Source organism: Phoenix dactylifera, unplaced genomic scaffold, assembly GCF_009389715.1.
Source record: "Phoenix dactylifera cultivar Barhee BC4 unplaced genomic scaffold, palm_55x_up_171113_PBpolish2nd_filt_p 000007F, whole genome shotgun sequence".
Lineage (NCBI taxonomy): Eukaryota > Viridiplantae > Streptophyta > Magnoliopsida > Arecales > Arecaceae > Phoenix > Phoenix dactylifera.
The window spans coordinates 3,791,702-3,812,871 of NW_024067666.1; the positions used below are offsets into that span (position 1 = coordinate 3,791,702).

At 36.9% G+C, this 21,170-nt stretch overlaps 2 protein-coding genes across 4 annotated transcripts; both read left to right on the forward strand.

The window, feature by feature from the left end:
- Window positions 1–1,229: 1,229 nt before the first annotated feature.
- On the forward strand, window positions 1,230–8,567 carry LOC103704582 (protein NETWORKED 1D-like). Of its 2 annotated transcripts, XM_039115786.1 has the most exons (6): window positions 1,230–1,548; window positions 2,686–3,854; window positions 4,106–6,085; window positions 6,405–7,728; window positions 7,845–8,022; window positions 8,123–8,567. In XM_039115786.1, exons 1-4 carry the CDS (start codon window positions 1,446–1,448, stop codon window positions 7,509–7,511), a joined length of 4,359 nt encoding a protein of 1,452 aa, XP_038971714.1. In that variant the 5' UTR covers window positions 1,230–1,445; the 3' UTR covers window positions 7,512–7,728; window positions 7,845–8,022; window positions 8,123–8,567. The 2 variants fall into 2 exon arrangements, with proteins under 2 accessions (XP_038971714.1, XP_017697616.3); XM_017842127.3 differs by having other exon boundaries at window positions 7,845–8,567.
- A 1,436-nt stretch (window positions 8,568–10,003) lies between these two features.
- LOC103704502 (serine/threonine-protein phosphatase 5-like) lies at window positions 10,004–17,508 on the forward strand. 2 transcript variants are annotated; one of them, XM_039115787.1, is made up of 9 exons: window positions 10,004–10,020; window positions 10,097–10,309; window positions 12,628–12,721; window positions 12,869–12,919; window positions 13,384–13,557; window positions 15,368–15,547; window positions 15,850–15,969; window positions 16,287–16,420; window positions 17,027–17,508. In XM_039115787.1, the coding sequence occupies exons 2-9, from the start codon at window positions 10,164–10,166 to the stop codon at window positions 17,103–17,105; spliced, it is 978 nt and encodes a 325-aa protein (XP_038971715.1). In that variant the 5' UTR covers window positions 10,004–10,020; window positions 10,097–10,163; the 3' UTR covers window positions 17,106–17,508. The 2 variants fall into 2 exon arrangements, with proteins under 2 accessions (XP_038971715.1, XP_038971716.1); XM_039115788.1 differs by lacking the exons at window positions 10,004–10,020; window positions 17,027–17,508 and adding an exon at window positions 16,765–17,018 and having other exon boundaries at window positions 10,048–10,309.
- The last annotated feature ends 3,662 nt before the right edge of the window (window positions 17,509–21,170 follow it).

A 21,170-nucleotide genomic window follows, 5' to 3' on the forward strand; every position in this document is an offset into this window, starting at 1 on the left:
ATTTTTAAAAAATAAATAGGTTGGTCTGGCTGATTGTTTTTTAAAAACATAAACATAGTACCAGCGATGATTGCAGCGATGAAGATAGTCGAGGTATTGATGGTGTTGGTGGCGGGGCAATAATAATAGGGTAGAGGTGGAGATGACGGTGATTACAGGGGCAATAGTGGCAAAGGTGCTAGTGATGTGGCAAGCAATAGTGGCGGTGATGCGGCGGATATGGTGGTAGGGATAATGGTGGCGATGGTGTCAACTATATGATGGAGGCAGTAGCGGTGTGTCGGTAATGATAATGATGGTGATGGAAGTGCTATTGACAAGTTATGAACGACGATGATAATAACAATGGGGCGGTGAGGATGGAATGACATCGTAGGTGGTCGAAATAGTAGTGGGGAGACGAGGACGGTGGTGGTATAAAACTTGAGTTCGTTATTTTTAAAAAAAATATTAAAAATTAGAATTTCTACTTTCATTTTTATAGAAATAATGAAAATATTTTTTTTTAAAAAATAGCAAATAAAAAAGAGCCACCAAAATGTTTTCTGTCTTTATTTTAAAAAAATAGAAGATAAGAAACAAAATCAATACAAAATAGGCCCTTAATGTCTTAGATTATGTTTTTTCCATTCATTCTTCATTTCCTAATCACTGAATGAATTGGCTTTCTGGTACTTGGTTATGGCTTCAATTGATCAGCGAGTCTTGCTGCTTGTAGAAAATAAAAATCTTTGGGAACTTTATCGGCGTTTTTGGTCTCTAACCACAGCTGTTATCTGCCCTGCATGTAATTTCTGTTTTGGTTGAGCTTCCATTCTTCAATTGATCCATTTGTTCCATGCTCGGATTAAAACTTGGTTACAGATGGTGGACTCAGTCTTAGGCTTGCTGGGTTTTTGAATGTATGATGATGTAGTTGCTGAAATTATTTGAATTGCTGTTGAAGGTGGAGCCTTTGGATTGATTTCTTCAAAGGAGGCTTTGTTCCTGCTTCTTCATTTTCTTTATCTTTCCACTGTCTACTGCTGCTGTCTTTAACATCACTCTTTAGTGACCCATTTGTTGTTTTCTGATGTGATCGCTGTTCATCAGGTGATTTTTGTAGCAAGAAAGCGAGTACTCAACTAACTTATCAGGTTCCTAATGTTTGTTATACGGATGAGGTATTCTTCATGCACCACCGACAGTTTTAGATTTACTTCTGTATTTCTAAACCTGATCTAATTTGCATTGTCCTGTAGGTGATTCAGAACTCATCGAATTTGGAATACGGGACTTCATATAGATTTCGTTAACATTCATTGAACTGAGTTGCTTTATGAATTGAGTTTGGCGAATATGTTCAGATTTTCTGGTTTGACCTGTCACCTAGGCTTTTATATTGGTAAAAATATCGAGCCTTTGTAAGACTAGATCAGATAGCTTTGGTTTGCTTGCTTGGAGAGATGGAAAAGTTGACGCGTGCTGAATCCGGACGCTTGTATTCATGGTGGTGGGCTAGTCATATCAGCCCAAAGAATTCTAAATGGCTCCAGGAAAACCTTGCAGGTATGCATTCTTGCTTCATGGCTGTCTCGTTACCGTTTGATACCATGGATAGAGTTTCAGTAGAGGAAGGTTTTCTTACAAAATTTATGAACTCTACTGTAAGCATGAATGCCAGAGTTATGGGTAGTGTTTCAGTAAAGGAAGGTTTTCTTTCAAAATTTATGAACTCTACTGTAAGCATAAATGCCTGAGTTATCCTGTTCAAAGAACTCAAGGTTGCGCTTTTAGAATTTAGATTACTTTATAATGCTCCCAGTTATACACTCGAGCAGATGCATAAGATTACAGTTCAGGAACAAAATTAATAAGAGACTTGAAATCCTATAGATAACATAATCGAACATTGGTAGTTCGTTCGGCGACAGGTATGAGTTTTTAATGAAAACAGAGAATTGGCATCATATTTTAGCTGTTCGTGGATCGTACTTCGACAAGTTCCAGGAATTGTGCATTTCACCATAAAGATACAAAATGTTCAACCAAGGAAAGAGATTTTGTGCCATGCGCAGGTTTTATGATGGCTGTACCAGCTTTGGCTGGCTGCTCAACACACTTAAAGCAGCCCATAGCTTACCAGATGAGATAGCTAAAAGTAGTGCAGATCAGAACTCCATTTCTTGCCACTATGGTTCAATCCTTGTTGCTTCATCTGTAATTTGTTATCTATTGTACTATATCTTTCTTAATTGATATCATCCATGCATCATATATGCATGTATGTGGGTTTATTCTACTTTTCATCCTTAACAAGTTTTAAGAATTTTGTTTGATAAAAGGAATGCATTCTCAAGGACAAGTTTGAAAAAGGAGGATGCTGTTTTATTTAATTATAATTTGATGCAAAACTTTGAAGGATATTGTCGTTGGTGAAGCTTTTCTCCAAAGGCATGCACATAGATGTGATTAATGAGTTGGAGCCTACTCTTTTTGTTATTTATGTTTAGGAATTGTTCTCTCTTGGTCTCCTCTTCTTCATAGTTTATGTTGAGAAAAGTCTCTGAGTAAACTTAGAGTTGACTTAGTGTTAAAAAACTTGTCTTAGATTCCTTTCATTTGGTTGGGTCTTATCTTTTTCTTTTTGGTTATGGATGCTGCATGTTTAGATCTTTCACTAAGATCACGCACGTATGTGGGCAGACATGGACAACAAGATCAAAGAAATGATCGAGCTCGTAGATGAAGATGCTGATACCTTTGCAAAAAGAGCAGAAATGTTCTATAAGAAACGGCCCGAGCTTATGAAATTGGTAGAGGAATTTTACCGAACGTACCGTGCTTTAGCAGAAAGACATGATCATGCCACTAGAGCACTTCGACAGGCTCATCGAACAATGGCAGAAGCATTTCCCAACCAAATCCCGTCAGTATTAACTGATGAGATGCCTCCACCCATCCATGAACTGTTTGATGACTTTCAGAAGGATGCTTTGGGCGGGTCTTCACATTTGAATGAGATGTTTGCATCTGGGGAGGAGACTACCTATTCAAATACCAGTGAAGAGAGGGCAAGACAAGGCTTGGATGTCCAAGAGGAGCAAGGAAAAGGTTCGGAGTATAAGCTACTGGAAAATGAAATTCTGCGATTGCTGATGGAAAACCAGGAGCTCGAGAGCCAAATTATGTCAGAGTCAGTCCATGCTAGCAGCGCTGAAACTGAAGTACGAAGCCTAAAAGACACCCTCTCTGAATTAAAATCTGAGAAAGAAGCTGCCATTCTTCAATTCCAGCAATCTATGGAAAGGATGGCTAGCCTGGAGATGGAAATATCCTGCTCCCGAGAAGACATTAGAAAGCTTAACAATGAGATGTTTATAGGAGCTAAGAATCTGAATGTTGCACAAGAGAAATGTCTTCTGCTGGAGAAAGCAAATCAATCTCTAGAGTTGGAGCTAAAGCAGATCATTAACAAACATGAAGAAGAAAAGGTTACTCATTTGCAGAACCTGAAACAAATGGAGGAGCTGTTAGAGAAGAATGCACTGTTGGAAAACTCTCTCTCAAATCTAAATGTTGAGTTAGAGAGATTAACAGAGAAGATAAAGACATTAGAAGACTCCTGTGGATGTTTCTGTGGCAAGATTTCCATCCATCCATCTGAAAAGGCTGTGCTGGTCTCCCAGGTAGAGGCTACTCTGCAGAATACGGCAAAGCGTTTGGAGAAAAATACATTGGAGAACTCCCTGTCTGATGTGAACATCAAACTGGAAGATTTGAGAGGAACGCTGGAAGGCCTTGAGAAACACTGTCAGTCTCTTCATGATCAAAATTCTGAACTTCTTGCTGAAAAGAGTTCTCTTGTCTCCAAGGTAGATGTTTCAAGAACCATTCCTCCAACCTCGTTCTTTGGCCCATTGGCTATTGCAAGATCTGTTTTTCTTTTTATACTTGTCCTTTATATTGATGTTTCTATTTTTTTGAGATTCATAATATGTTTCTGTAGCTGTTTTTATTTTCCTTTGAAAAAAAAAGAAAGAAAGAAAACAACTCATGTGTTTTCCTAGAATTCTTTTCATTATTCTTTCCTTGGCAGTAAATCCTGACGACATTGATGCCTCAGGTGGAGAGCATTAGCAAGAGTCTGGAAAACTTGGAAAGTAAGTATGCAGAATTAGTAAACAAATACTTAAATTTAGAGAGGGAGAAAGATTTGACACTACATCAAGTCATGAAGCTAGAGGAGTTACTGAAACTAGAAAAGGAAGCGCATCGAGCTGTTATCCAGTCTCGCAGGAGTCAGCTGAATACTTTAGAAAACGAGATCTTTTCCTTACAAGAAGAAATTCAATGTAGAGAGGAGGAGCTCGAAGTGGAAGAGCATAAACTTTTAAGTGCCCAGATTGAGATTTTTATCTTGGAGAGAGGCCTGCATGATATGAAAGAAAAATGTATGGTTCTTCTAGCAGTTCGCCAGAAACACGAAGAGACATCAAGAGATGCAGAAAAATTAATTTCACAAGATGAGCAGGACAACCTCATTCAAGAGAAAAATGTAGGATCTTCATCGGTAAATTATGAGAAGCTGAGGGAGGGTGTTCATCTGATCCTGAAAACACTAATAGCTGAAGAGTATGGGCCTCTGGATGGTATCAAAGATGAATTGCTTTTGCAGATTATTCTGCATGAAATTAGATGTTTGTTGAAATCGCTTTCGGAGGCCAGGGATGAAAAGCAGCATCTGCTTCATGAGAAATCTGTAATTCATGGCGTTATGGAGCAGTTTGGACATCATGTGGCAGATCTGCAGTCAGAAAAGAAGGTTCTCAAGAAAGAATCTAAAATGAGGACAGAGGAACCTTCAGTGCTGCATGGCCAAATGCATGAACTCTTTGAGATGAATGAAAAGTTGAGGCAGGATATGCAAGCAAGTAATCTAAGACAAGAAGCAATCAAGGCTGAAATGGGGAACCTTTATGGACAGCTATCAGATTTGTTGGAGGCTCGTTGCTTATTGCAAAGAGAGATTGGTAGGTTACTAGAAGAAAATTTCTCTTTGTCAAAGAGAATAGATGACATGAGGGTGAAACAAAACACATTGGAGGAGGAAAACAGCATTATCCTTGAAGAGGCCATGGCCCTAGAATATCTTCATCTGATCTTCAGAAGTTTTGATGCTGAGAATGCATCAAAGCTGCAATTGTTAAAAAATGACGTGGACTATCTTCATGGGGCTAGAAATGAGCTCGCCCGGGCGAACAGACCAATGGTCGTAAAATCAGGAGTGCTAGAACTTGAAAACGCGCATCTCAAGGACTTGGTTGTTAATCTGGAAGACTGCCGAAGACGTTTGGTGATACTTGAGAATGATCTTAGTGCATGCATAAGCGTCTGCGAACAACTGAACCGACCAATTGATTCAGGAAGGAACCTTCTAATAAAGAAAGACATGGAGCAGTTACAAGCAAATCAAAAGATCCAACAAGCAGAAGATGTGACAACAGAATTATGTCGAAGTATCAAGGGCCTTAAGTTGCACATTGATGAGGGTGAGGTGGCAAGAGAAGAGTTAGAGAAGAATATTTCGACATTGTCAGAAGATTATACCCACAAGAAAATTGAGACTGCATGTCTTCATCAAGTAAATGAGATGTTGAAAGGAGAACTTGATAAATTGCAGAAAGAGGTTGGAGAGCTTAGAAGAAGAGAGGAGCATTTGACTTCTAAACTGCAGAGCAGAAGAGATGAGGTCAAGTGCTATGAGGAAGAAATTGCATCATTATTAGCTGAAATTCAATCTACCACCATCAATGCAGCAATCTTTGAAGAAAGGTTGCTTGAACTAACAGCAACATATCATAACCTTGAGATAAGTGCCATGGTGCAAAGGAAAGTGCTAAAGGAGGAAATCACTCTAAGAAATGTGTGTGTGGATGAATTAAAGGAAAAATTGGAGGCTCGGGAAAGAGAAAACAAAGAACATAAGACACACTTGTCTGCATATGTGCCCCTTGTCATGTCTTTGTGGGGCGATGTCGCCTTGCTGGAAGAATACATCCTTATGCTGGCCAATCATAGTTCAGCAGAAAAGCAAGAAATACAGGTACTCCTCCCACCTTGGTGACAAAGAGAAGGTTCATCTTGTTTTCAACTTTGTATTGCAATTCAGTTGACTGATTTGCATTAACCGAAATTATTTTGCTCTCTTGCCCCTAACGCATGGGAATTTGAATCATAACAGATCTGATGGATTTATTAACTCATGCATGTTATTCCTGAATCATGTGTAATGGTTTTTTCGTGGCTTGATTATGTTTGGAAATGCATCTTGAAGTATTGCAATATAAAGAAAACATTAATAGAATTGAGCTGATCAAAGTAATGATTTCTAAAGGAAAAAAAATCTGTATCTTTTCTTTCAGGAAGTTCCATTGGTGCCTCTCCAGAGCAAGAAGAGCAGTCAAGAACCAATCAAAGATGACAGTGCCAAAGATCTGACGGGAATTCTGAAGCTGCAACAATTGCATGCCAAGGTTGAAGCACTTCAGAAGGTCGTCATGGATGCCAAAAATCTTTTAAGGCAAGAAAGGTTTGATGCATATGCTAATCTAGAGGCTGCAAGGAAAGAAATTGAATGCTTAAAATCAAAGGGAACCTCAGATGATCATATCACCAAAGTGAAGCATGAGCAGAACATGAAGGATGTACAACTAGATCTTGTTTCACATTCATCACAATCTGGAATTGGAAATAGTGTTGGTTCATATGGGCAAAGAAAGACAGGAAATGTTAAAACTAATGATGAGGGGTTTGAAGTAAGGGGAACAGCTGAAGGAGATCACAGCAACCAAATAGAGGTAACTCCATCAGGAACTATGGAGCATTATTTAGAGTATCGCCAGATCAAAGCAATGGAGGAAGGAAAAGGTAAGCACCCCATTTGTGAACTGCTGGATGAAAACGACTTGGGCATTGACAAGCTGGAACTACCAAAAAATGTTATGATGGAATCTCATAAAGAATGGAACAGAAAGGTCATCGAAAGGCTTCTTTCTTCTGATGCTCAGAGGCTATTGGTCCTGCAAGCAAGTGTACATGGACTAAAAGCAAATATGGAAAAATCTGAGGATGTTGATATACCTAGAGGTTTTGAAATTGATACAGTCAAAGCACAGTTGAGAGAGGCTGAGGAAATCACCTCACAGTTGATTGGTACCAACAGCAAGTTGACAAAGAAGGCTGAAGACTTAACTGTGTCCTCTGACAAAATGCTTGAGGAAAATGTGGATTCATGGAGCACAAGACAACGGATAATCTTAGAACAGGCACGAAGGGTGTCAGAAAGGATTGGAAGGCTGGAAGTGGAGCTGCAAAAAATCAAGTATATCTTGCTGAAACTTGGGGAAGGACATGTTAAGGGAATGCCAAAAATCACTTTGCAAGAATATCTCTATGGAAGGAGAAGCAACCATCGACAGAAGAAAGCCCCTACTTGTGGCTGCATCAGGCTTAAAGCAATAGATGACTAGTTCTCATTCCTACTGCTTGAATCACTTGGCTCCGCTTCTTTGATAGAAGCAAATGAAAGGTTCATGCAAGCATAGTATTCATAAGTTAAATGAATTCAGTAAGTTATTTCTGCATCGCCATCTCATTTTGTAAGAGAAGTCTTCAACTTGATACTTCATAACTAAGCAGTCCTGATTTAGCATGGAAATTTAGTCCTGATCCATATGGAAAACTCAGGTGAATTTTCTTTGCCATAATACACTCATGAACTAGATGCTTATTTGCATTCATGATTTCTTCTTTACGAATGGTTTTTCATTGCTGCTCTTCTCATTCTCCTCACCACCTCCCAGGGAATCTTGACAACTCTCCCACAAAGTAATGGAATTATGCAACTGTTCCATTTCTTGCTGAAATTTTCAAGGTATTTCGTTCTGCATCAGGAGTCTAACTTGTCTGTTCATAGCCTAATTTTCAGAAAGAACTAAAAGCACAGCATTTGAAGTAAAGGTTTCCTTGAAACATGGAAAGGTAATAGGCGACCTTGAGTCAAGATGTCCTCTGAAGCAGTTTAAGTTTGTTTGAAAGTTAACGGTAACCTTGTGCTGCTGACACCATTTTCTTGCTTCAGAACTTTGACTTCTAGTATATGGTTTCCTTCTTTGGAGAGAGGGCCAGATATCTCCTTCGCCAAGAATGACTACAGAATGAAAGTGTTCATCTGTTTCCAATCCCTTCGATCATTTACCTAGCCCACAACAATATTCAGTTTGCTACCTTAACTTTTGAACTTATCAGACAATGGGTAATCTGAAAATTGTCACAACAGGGATCTTATTCAGTTACAGTTAAGGGCTATTAAGGGGTCTCAATGAACTGAATAATTAGGTTCCAACCAAAGAATTCATTTAATGTTGGTTATCTGGTATCATACCATGTATAAATACAAAATTAATTTATTAAGATATTAGTTCTTGATACGATGTCTGAGTTGTCGATTACTATGCGATTAAGATATTATTATTACGATTTTTTTCACGTTCCTGCAAACAAACATTAGATGTTGCTATTATAAATGTGGAACGTATGGTACTTTTAGTTTTATTTACATAATTTGATGACTTTATTTGTGTTGAATGATAGATCAAACAAGATTTATCAGTTGCTGTATTTGCATATCTTGTACATCTAAATTCATATCCCTCCAGGAAACTGATTTGGTAGAATATAAATGAATCAGCTGATATCCAAAGCCTGAGGGTTCCTTAAACAAGGTGGAACAAATATAGGAGACTATTGATATGACTTGCATAAAGATTCAAATGCCTGACAAAGCAAAAGGGAAAGATAGTAGTAACATCTATGCTTGTTGAGATAAGAGGCTAGCCATGCCATAGAGAAAAGGTCAATTACGAATATAATTTAACAAATAGATGCACTTTTTTCGAGTACCAACAAAGAAATACACTTTAATTGGCATAAAATGAAGCCCAACTTGCAGATGTTCAATAAGAAGAACAAATGTAATTTTTCATTTCATGTAGTTAAAAAGGAATATCATAAGATACTCTTCACCTAAATAGATCAAATGTGGAGACTACATGCATATAATATACTCACTTAGATGGCCAGTGGAGCTATTTGTGAGTCCGTGACTTCTGCTTGTCAAGAAGGAAATCAACCCTTGGATCTAATTTCCAGTTTCATGCGGAGCCTTTTTTTTTTTTTTGGTAAATCGGATAAACTAAACAATTCAAGAATAAATATATCTATAGAAATCAGAAAATAAAATTTTCAAAAATTAAATAGAAAGTTTCATGCCAAACTTTAATAGCGGACTCCATTATATCAAAAAAAAATAAATCTTGCCACAACTCTGCAGCTCCAAATTTCGCAGAAAATTCAAAATTTTAAGGGTTCCAAATATTTTAACATGCTGATGTTAGATTGAATATTTTCCGCATCTTCAACCATCTTTTTTTCTATGGCTCATGCATTTTTTTTTTGGCAATCACAATTATACTGCTACAAAGCTGCTAGAAATGCAGCTACATTATCGCCTCAAAAAACAAAAATTTTATAAATTAAAAAAAAATCAATTGTCAAATGGTGGGGAAAAAATTTACAGCATATCTCTTCTGAGTAGAAACGTATATAGGCATTGATGTCATTTACGAATATATACAGAAATCCGAGTAGGCAGAGATACAATCTAAATATCTTGGCATCAAGCTTTTTGCTTGTAAGATGCCTTAGTTTACCGTCGCTAATTGGTGGTAGGTCCAATTACAAGATTTGTTACAAATAAAAATTATAAACAAAAATATTTTATTTTATAAAATAATAATAATTATATTATATTAAAAAATTTATATTACTATAATAACTTGTTGAATATTATTTAATAATTATTTAGTAATACAGTCATATTGTAATAATATTCATAATTATATATTATATTATTGTTGGGTGGCGGGGGTTTTGGGTTCCGGTCTTGGATTCTGCATATCGCGAGCGGTCGCTCTAGAGGTGGAATTATTTAACAAAGTCCTCGCCTTTTTCCTTAATCTTGTTTACCATTAGTTTCGCTGGCTGCTGCTCCCAGGGGATGCAAAGAAAAGGAATCGGAAAATCCAAACCCTAAACCTAACCCTAACCCGAGAGGGACAGCGATGGCGGAAGGGGGCGCTGCGGTGGGCGGAGGAGCGTCGCTCAAGGACAAGGGCAACGAGTTCTTCAAGGCCGGGAACTATCTGAAGGCCGCCGCCCTCTACACCCAGGCCATCAAGTTGGAGCCTAACAACCCCACCCTCTATAGGTTCTTCTCTCATCCAAATCTCCTTCCGTTTCGTTCCATTTTTTGTCAGTTGTTAGTTCGATACTCCATTAGAAATCCATTTAGCTATGTTAATTGCGGCGCTGGTTTAGGCTTTCGGTTATCTTTCCTCTGAGAATTGTTTGCTTTCTTGGGTGGTCGCAGGAGCGGGCGGGCGGGCTTGATAGTTGATTATCTTAACTTGGTCTGTTTGATTTTAGATTAAAAATTCGACTTTGGGTGGAAAGATTGTGATTGCAAACTCGCAAGCAAGAGAAGCTTTTCAAAAAAGAGGTTTTTTTAGCTTCTTTGGGTAGTCACTTTTGTGTGTAGTAAGTGGAAGTCTGCTGTAATTGTTCCCCTAGCTTGGATGTCGCGGTGTTGGCTTGATAGGAAAACGTTAAATGGAAAATGGATGCTCTTATGGATTAAATGCTTTGTTGATCGTCAGGGAATAGGGAATGCTTTGTATGTGGTTTGAGTAAAAGGAGAACGGTTTATTGTTCTCCAAAAGCTCCAGGGAAGGGCCGATGGAGTGCGTCACGCCTTACAAAGATTGAACAAAGGAATAGGAGGAATGGCCTTTACTTTATTATTATTGTTTTTGAGGGCCAAATGTACGACAACCTTGGGTTTTGGAGTTTTTTTTTGTCTGTTCGGAAGTGGTTTGACAGTAGAGTTGGTTGATATTTGCTTCAGATGTTCCATTACACACATGTAGCTTCTTTTGTCTTTACACTAGGCAATGAAAAGAAGGAACAGGAATTAGCACTTCAATTTGTTTCCATTGTGGATGCTAAGCCCTCTTTATATGACCATCACTATACAAAAAAGAATATGGTGATTCAACATTTCAACTAAGATGTTTGGTATGGCTTCAATGCTTATTCTATTAGACCACTCAGGTATAATGCAACTTAGCAAGGCAATTTGTGGCATTATTGTATTTGTATAATTTCAATTTATTTTCTTTCTTGCCAATGTCTATCTCCAAGGTAGTTCCAAGTTAACCGTAAAAGTAAATTATATTTTTAATTGTATGATGGTTACTTCGATATAATTTCAGGACTTCATGATTGTTAAACCTGATAACATTGTTGATCCCGTCCCTATCATTTTAAGCTTTTGGGATTAATTGGAATGAAAGATAATTGCTAGTTTCCTGTCTGGATTAAGGGTTTTTGCTGTTGCATTAGATGCTACTTCTAGATTCCTGTTGCTATTTACTGCTTTCTCAGAGAAATAGAAAGGTTCTTACAGGGTATTTTGTGGAAGCTCTACTGCCGATGCGCTGACAATTAGCAGTGGAAAATGGTTAGGGTAAAGCTGTGTTATCTTTAAATGAAAGTGTACTCCATTATAAAATAGTATGTAAATATAGTAGATTATGGAATGAGGTCTTGTACATGATGGATCATGGTGGGTAAAGATGCTTATGTAAAGGAAATTTTTCATTGTTTCTTGGGATGTGGAAACTTTATAGGCAAGTGATAAAATGATCAAGACAAACAATTTTAGTTACTATTGCATGTCATCAAGTGAAATGGAACAACTTTCATGGAAATCTGCATTGTTATAAGCTAGTAAATATGGGTAGTGGGATTGAAAGAAAACGGCAACAGGTAATGGTGAAGGTAAACTTGTTCATGGTAAAATTGTTCTTAATGGAGGGGTATTAGTTAATATTTTAGTCTTCAATTAGGATCTTAGCTAGACATTTAAAAAAGATTTAGAATTGGTTGTCATGCTCCTATAAAAAACTGCCAGATTTAAAATTTGCATCATTTTCTAGAACGAGGCTTATAAAATGACCAGATGGCAGAATGATAATATCACACCTAATTACCAAACATGAGAAAGATTTGAAGATTCCTTCATCATAGTTGAAGATCTTGGCTTAATCTATCCTTTTTATCGATTTATTTATTATCTTGTAGTCTATTTTTGCTTTCCTTGTCCTAAGAAAAGCAATCCACATCTTCTATCATAAAATTTCTATGATGATGTAATGATGCTTTTAGTAAAAATTTTATTTCACAATAAAACCCGATTAATAATCATCAAAATAAACAAGCTATTTGCACCCTTTGATAAAGCTATTATCTATATAAATCTATATAAAGTTATTGATACGACTCAAATGTGTATCTACATACTTAACCTTGTAGTGCACCAAGTATGGAATTTGACCCATCAATGATCGTCTATTTACCGCTATTAAAACTTCATTTCAACTAGTTTAAGTGAAATTTAATATATGTTGTAACTTCTGGAATCTCATGATTGTTTCTATTAAAATGCCTTCTTTTATTGTCTGACAGCAACCGTGCTGCAGCATTTCTGCATTTGGTCAAGCTCAGTAAAGCACTTGCTGATGCTGAGATGACAATCACACTCAACCCCCAGTGGGAGAAGGTAAATAAACATATACATTTATTTAAGATTTTGATTATTTTAATCCTTTTTTATCAAAAAAAGATCCTCAATTAAAACCCATGCTCAGTGTGTTGGCTTTTCTTCTAATTCATAGACTGACCATTTGTTTGTCTCATGCACTTCTAGGGTTATTTCAGGAAAGGGTGTGTTTTGGAAGCAATGGAGCGCTATGACGATGTAAGCCTAGAAATTTCTAGTACTTCTATTCTTTTGTATCCATATCTGGGAGGGGTGGCAATGGGAGACCAATGAAAGCAAGAGTCTTTATAATTAATGTATTCAGGAAATTCTGCTGCCTCAGCCTGACCTAGAGGATTCCAGTATATCGTCACTACTTAGATTGGATGGCCGGTCTTGTTTAGTACCTTTGGTGTAGCAAGATGTCAAACCAATTGACTAAAGCCTGTAAAATATCTTGAACTTGGGATATCTAATTAGTGTACCATTCATGCTCTGCATCAGCTAAGAATGCCCATGAATTGGATAACCATGTCTCATGGCTCCACCGAGCAACTAGACAAGAGAATAGAAATTTTGATTTTGTGACAGCGAAAAGGTCATTTCCAACTGTTTTGCTTTGCTGATACATTGAACTGTTATCCTTCTGCATTATTTTATTTCATGATTCCTCAAAAATGCAGGCTATGGCTGCATTCCAAGTAGCTTTACAGTACAATCCACAGAGTGCAGAAATATCCAAAAAAATTAAGAGGCTCACACAATTAGCCAGAGAAAAGAAGAGGGCTGAAGAAGTAGAAAATATCCGATCTAACATCAACATGGGAAAATATTTGGAGCCCTTGAAACCTGAATTTGTGAGTACATGATACCTAAAAAGCTTCTATTACTTTAGTTGATGATTGTAGTTGTGTGCATATACTGTGATCTTTCTCGAAGTTTTCCTTGTCTTTTTCCATAGTTCTATCATTTCCTTCTTTTTTCTCCCCTTGCATAAATGACCTCTGCAAAGAGGTATAGGGCATGTCCATTGCAGTTATCAACAACTTTTTTGATTTTTGGCTTTTATATATGGAAAGAATTTAAAACTTGACCTTATGTTAACTGCAGAATATAGATTATATCTCTGCTTCTAAAAGAAGCTTTGATTCAAATTTGTTTGCTGAAGTATTTTTTTATTATTTTTCTTGTCATGGGGCATTAGCAGGTTCAATCAAACATTTTCTTGCACCCAATCAACTGGCGATGAACTTGTGATACTATCTGATAGTAGAGGCTACAAAATGAGAGGCTGCACGTCAGCATCTTGATTTCGAAACTTCTGATTAATATTTTCTTTGTAGATATTGAGATTAGTTTTTAATAGAACAAGGAGTCAATGTAGATAATTAGTTGTCGCAAATTCTGTTCAGTTATTTCCTTTGTTTGTCACTTCTCTGAGAATGGCATAGGCTAGATTATTTTGAATTGCAGAAGGTGAGATTGTAATGGTGATTGAAGTTGGTGAGTTTGTCTCTTGCATGTTTTTCTCCTTCTCTATAAACAGCGCTATTACTAGATTTTCTTTTTAATTATCATATGGTAGTTAAATTGTCCCAAGGTGTTCTTTTTAACTGAATCGTGATCAACTGAAGTCAATTTGGCATTAGCAGGTCTGTTCAGACATTTTCTGGTGTACAAATCAACCAATAATGAACTTGTGATACCAAATATTTGCTAGTAGGGAACTGCAAAATCATCCAGATATCAAAATCTCTTTGACTAACTATTTTCTTTTGCACATACTGAGAAGTGAGAACAGACAAATGATTGTGCATAGTCCGAAGTCATTTGGCATCCTTGCCTTACATTTACTTGTTCTCGATCTGTGTTACTTGACTCCGAATAAAATAGCATCTGCTCGACATTTTGAATTTGGCTTAGGTTGAGATTTCAGTGGTGACAGAATTCGTTTAGTCTTTGGCAGGATTTTCTCCCTGAATTTGAACAAATCATATAACTATACTTTGGTTTTGATTTTCATCATGTTATAAGGTGTTCTTTTCTTTAAGAAAACACTCAGCTGAAGCTGAAGAATACTGAATACAATGACGTTTAATGAAAGACAGTGACAAGAGTCAGTCATTATTGCTCCCTACTTGGAGTTCTTCTTACTACTTATGGGCTAATCTTGTGGCTCTTCAATTCCTGTCTTCATCAACTTGTATCTCTATTTAACCAAAGGACTTTATGTCTACTGTTTAAGTGTTTATAGAAATAACAAATTAACTTCCTCGTTCATTTTGCTGTTTAACAATCTTTGAGTGCTCAGTTGAGATCAATCTGTCCACTTTTTTTTTCAATTTCTTCTTCAAACTTTCTTCTTATATATTTTATGAGTTATCTTTGCTAGTACTTATTATAGTTAATTGCTAAATGTTACTCAGTGATTCATAAGGCCTCCCTTTGACTCAGTTTTGTTAGTGCATTAGTTTAAGCCTTATGAATCATCACGGTTTTATGAAATAATCTTTCTTGTAGTATTTTTATGGACAAATTCTCGTAGAAGACTTTTTTAGAAAAAAAAAAGATCCTATGTTTTTGTCAACTTAATGCATTAGAAATGCGGAATTTCAATGCTCAACCACTCTGTCAAACAAAAACTAACTTGATGCTTGTTGCTTGTAGTCTGTGAAATTTGGAGCTGCAGAAGCGTGGCAAGATATCTTCTCTTTTCTTGTTGATATAATGGAGTCAGCTATTAAAGTTTGGCACGAGACTGGGAAGGTGGATCCAAGGGTGAATTTCCTTCTTGACAAGCAGAAGACGCAGAACGATAAATATGCTCCAGTAGTCAACATTGATAAGGTATTAAAAATTATCCTAGTATTAGTAAGTATATTATATGGATGTAGTCCCCTCATTTTTTTGCTCTGTTTCAATGAAAAATATGTATCTTATAGTATTCCTTTTATTTTTACGAACTCAAAAATTCTAATTGTTCTCCTTATTAAACATTTGCAGGTTAGGCTCCACTATATGCCAATTTATGTGCATTTATTTTTTAAACTGTATCTGTACTTCACCTTTCCTCTATGGCATGACTAACTGCTATCTCAACAAACCTCTCATCCTTATCATCTCTCTCTCTCTCTCTCTCTCTCTGCTAGGCATTTGAATCTCCCGACACACACAGCAGCTGTTTTGCATTTTTAAGGCAGTATGCAGAGGAGTCTTTTTCTAGGGCATCTTGCTTGGTAGCACCCAAGAACATTATATATTACCCACAGGTGCGTAGACTTTTATTTTGTTATAAGTTCTAATAACTGCTTGCATTTGAAGGATTTCATGTTTTATTGTGCTATTCTTATTTGAACTTCATTCATGCTAATGAGTTTCTCTTAGAAGTGTATGAGTGTTAAACAACTCCAACTTTTCACCTGATATAGGAGCAATATTTTATCAATATATATGATCTGTGCATGAAGCTTATAGTTTAGGAATTTGAGATACTTCTGTAGACTTTATCAGTGGTTGAATGATTTAATGATGGACCTGTAAGCACAAGCAGATTTATATGATTTCACTTCATTCAATGCCTGTGTAGGTTTGGAAAGGGCAGGGGTCAAGAAAGTGGAAGCTTGGGAACAGTGATGGCTTTTTTGTGCAATTTGAGTCTCCTGTATTACGTAAACTATGGTTTATTCCTAGTTCGACTGAAAAGGGCCGGACCTTGTGCAGGTAATAACATTTCCCAATTCAGAATTGTGGATAAATTGGTTTTCATCTTTCTTCAACTTTTCCATTAGTAATGGGTAAGTGGATGGTCTTCATAGATCTAATGGCTGTGATTTTCAACTGTGAGTGATCAACACACTTGTCCTTTGGTTTTAGTCCCTCATCTGAAGATCCAACCTACAAGAAGCTTAGTTCCTTTCTAAAAATATTTTAGATCTGAAATTTGATACAGATGCTAGGATATTTTGGTAACTATCTAAGATAAAGTCGCAAAGCAAACCATCTCTATGTGCCATTAACAAATTTAGATGCTTGAATGTTAGAGCTAACACCGCTCTTTCCTTCAGCTAGAAGCGCACATCCGTGCATGCACAGGACGATTGTAGATGTACCTTACAAGTATTTACTCTCATGAAATACATCATGGCAATCATTTTTTGTGAAACATGTTTCTCTGGGCATCTGCTGCTCAATGCTGATTGTTAGGTGAATTTGTCATGAGAGAAACTTTGAGCTCTCAACGTGCACCATTCATAATTCATATTGATAAAAAATATGCCCCTTATGCAAGTCATATTAATAGTCTCCTATTTTTGTTCCACCTTTCAGGGACCCTGAGGCTTTGGATATCAGTGCCCATGAAGTGCTTCCTCGTCTGTTTAAGGAGCCAAGTTCAGATGTCAGATAAAACTTCAAAAGACAGCATCGAGCACGCTAGCTTCCTGCCCTTTATTGTTTGTTGGTATGGCCTGCGTTATCACAAGCTTGATCGCCCCTCGGGCATTTCACTACCTAGAGTTTTCACTGCCATGCAAGGTGCTTCAATTTTTGTACATGTACCATGTCAATTTTGTTAGTCGAACCTGCCAAAGGTTTTCCTAAATGATGTATGATTTGCTTAAATGCTTCTTTTTTGTGTTGCTTAAATGCTCGTCCAATCTGTAATACTTGGTGGTTGCCATTTTGTTTTGGTTTTTTTAGGGGGGATCTATGTATTCTGGAACTAGTGGATTGCTCAGTTTTGATAGCTTAAACTGATATAATGTTCGTAAGAGGTCTCACAGGTTTGTGGTCTGCTTGCAGACCTCGCATTTGTACTCGTACTTTAGGCCTTATCTATTCTCTGACAGTAGCAAGATCCGTACCATCTTTAGTTAGCATTGTCCTTGTTTAATATCCAAATCGTTGCCCACCCTTATGCGGCATCTTGGTTTAAATATATTACGTTCTGAGAGAATGAAATGAAACTTGGTCGGTTGGTGAGGAGAATTCATGCATCCATTTAGGCAAAAACGAGACACTCGGATAGATTGGATCTTCTTGTTCATCTCTCTCTTCCCATTATTTTATTTTATTTTTTTTTGTCTAAACCGGAAATTTTACATTAAGTTCATCGCATCATTTCAGCATAGACTAAATCAGTGAATCCAAAGACAGGAGACACCAAGGTTTGCACCCAACTCGCAACCCAATATATTGCCTTCTACTTTTCTAAGAAAAGTTCGACAATGAAATTATAGGCTTGTTGAACTTAGAGCTTCGTACTAGTTTTGTTAGGTCTAGTTGGATCAGTCCAAATATGACCATGTTGAATACAATGAAATTTTTTTTGGAGGTAGTCCTTAGAACTCCTTTTGTGCACACAAAAACTTTATTAAATTCACTTTTTATCGACTCATGAACTCATCATCCAACAATCCTCATCTATTACACCAGTTTCCTAATTTACACAAATCAAGTTACATGAAAGGGAATTTTATATGCTTGCAGGATTCGAAATCCATAGCAGCAACCGAAACCATTTGCACCATTTGCGTCGTAATTTGATATCTTGACTTGAGTCTAATTTTGTTAGGTCTAATTGGATCGGTCCAAATATGACTATGTTGAATATAATGGAATTTTTTTTAGGGGGTAGCCTTTAGAGCTCCTTTTGCGCACACAAAAACTTTATTAAATTCGTCAACTCATCATCCAATAATCCTCATCTATTACAAATCAAGTTACATGATAGGGAATTTTATGTGCTTGCAGCATTCAAAATCCATAGCAATAACCGGACCCATTTACACGATTTGCATCTTGATTTGGTATCTTGCCTTGGGTCCCTAATGATCTGTAATGTGGGTCAGATTTGGACCTATCAGACCTGCAATTAATTTTCCCTTCTATTACCCCTTCACATATCTTGTCCTAATCCGATCATCCGATCCTACGGGGCCACTTAAGATTTAAGATTCGGGACCACTGCAGTTGGCCGGACCCCTTGGATCTTGGCTGCAATAGTCTGATAGAGACAGCCACAGCCGTTCACTTCCGTGGACTCACAGTCCATCGTCCTTGCGTAAGAGGACGGCTACAGTACATGGACCCTGGGTTGGTCTCCCAACCGTCCGATCGTGATCAGATGGTTGCTATATCACAAGTCTAAAAGCAGCTGCACAGCTGGGTTCTAGCTGCGTGATCACTGTGATCGAGGGAGGGGGACCCTGTGATTCCGACGTCACGCCAACTTTTGGTGCGACGTACACAACGCCTTATTGTGTATCTTATCGCTCTCGATCCCTTCAGTATCATTTGGAGTTACCGACGACGTCCTTTTTAGTCTTGCGACAAGTGGTTATGGATGCATTATGATCTTGTCGTTATCTAATAATTAGTGTTTAACGCAAATGATTAACATGTGAGAAGGAAATCTAGAAAGGGACTTCGCATAACCAAACATGGGAATCATGCCAAATGCTTGAGAAATGGTTATGCATCACCTAAGAATCAAACTTAAAATCTTCTCTCGATGAGTAGATGTCGATCGTTGTCACAAATCTCAATTCCCCATGGAAGACACATTTTTAAGTCCCACAAAAGCTCTAAGATCTTAGATACTTATATAGGACGGAGAAACAAAGAAGGTCGTAGGTTGTTATAAATGGCAACAAAATAGATTCAATCTCTAGCCTACATTAATTGTTTAGGAGATGATGCAGACAACGTGTACGTTGTAGTGTTTGTGATTGTATTTAAATGGATTTGGATTTTTAGTTTAGTGAAGATACTAGAACTTAAAAAGAGGAGTATACGAAAATCCGTACATACTTATATTTAGTTTCACATAAGTTCTATACTAAGTCAATCTTGGAAATGTATATAAGGTTAAAGAACCTCAATAACATTTTCTTGATTGGGTCAAGTCTTAGATCATTGCAATTTTGTTGCGATAAATTGTTATATGCTATACAGCTAAGAAGCATCAAGAAATCTAAATGATATTTTCAAAAAATAGTTTTTAAGAATTTGGAAGGCAATCTCACGGCCTGAATAATTCATGTGGTTTTATTAAACCAACTCTTTTTTTTTTTTTTTTTTGCTTAAACAGGTGTTTCGTACAAAAACCAACTCTTTTTGCTGGGGATTTGGCAAGAATAATGGCTCGAACTTTCTTGAATTAACCCAGCTTGAAGATTTTTAACTTGGGCTTCTTAAAAAGATCACGCAATAACCTAAGAAATTGGTTTGTCGGCAATCAATCTTGCCCAGGTTGTCTTATATGAAAGCTCGTCATTTAGTTCTCAACAACGAAATCTTTTGGTCAAAGATCATCCCAATTCGTTTCATTTATGTGCGGCCTCCACCAACCACGATATAAATGTTCGTGGCGTTAGCTATATGTAGGAGTCACAGATAGCTAACGGAAACATGATTGGCCCTTGTACAGTCTTCTCCTGCTTTATAATTACTTCTCTCTCGCCATCACAAAAGATGTATGTACTTGGATCTATTACTTGCCATCACAATCCTCTGACATACTACTTATATTATTATTCATAATTCTAAAATAAAAATTAGTTAAAAAATATTATTTGAATTCGAATAGCTGATGTGAAACTAAACATATGCTTGTATAGTTTCTGCATATACTCCTTCTATTTAAGCTCTGACGTACTCGCCATACTAAAAATCCAAATTTATTCAAATCTATCTAAAGCATGATGTATCTTCTAATATTTATATAGAACATAAGCTGAATCCACGCCGATATAATTTGACGTCATAATTCAGTACCTAATTAAAAAGACTACTGAAATGATGTTATTTGGATTTTTTAAATTTGTATTTGTATAAGTATCCAATATATATCTAATACATAGCTATGTAAGACTAAATATATGTGGTATCCTCACGGCTGATGCCATTAAATTAGATTTAAATGCGTCTTAAACACCTACCAACATTTTTTTTTAAGAAAAAAATATCAATGTTTAACAATTATTCACAAAATTTTTAAGGTGTTGGATATAAAGTACATATATAAGTGCATGCAACCACAAGAGTGCCGTAGCAAAAAGAACGTCTTCAGTTTCAAGATAATTGACTGTACGGGCTAACGCATAGGTGGAGTACCTCAAGATAGACCATACCAAGATTCAAGAAACTCCATGAGGGCTGTAACTCAAACTTCTTTATCCTCAAAGACATGACAATACGGACACTGACACATCAAAACTTAACCAACCTGACAGTGGCAGCTCTTGAGACCGGTCGGGCGAGCCACTGCCAAGAAAGTTGATGATAGCACATAGCCATACATGGCATTGTCCATGAGTCTAACAAGCTTTACCATGGAAGATGGGATGCATCACATGAGCTGTGCCTTTGTCCGTGCATGGAGACAACAAGAAAGCCACAACTTTATTGACAACCGCATAGCTATACTGTGCATATATATATATATATATATATATATATATCCTTTTTA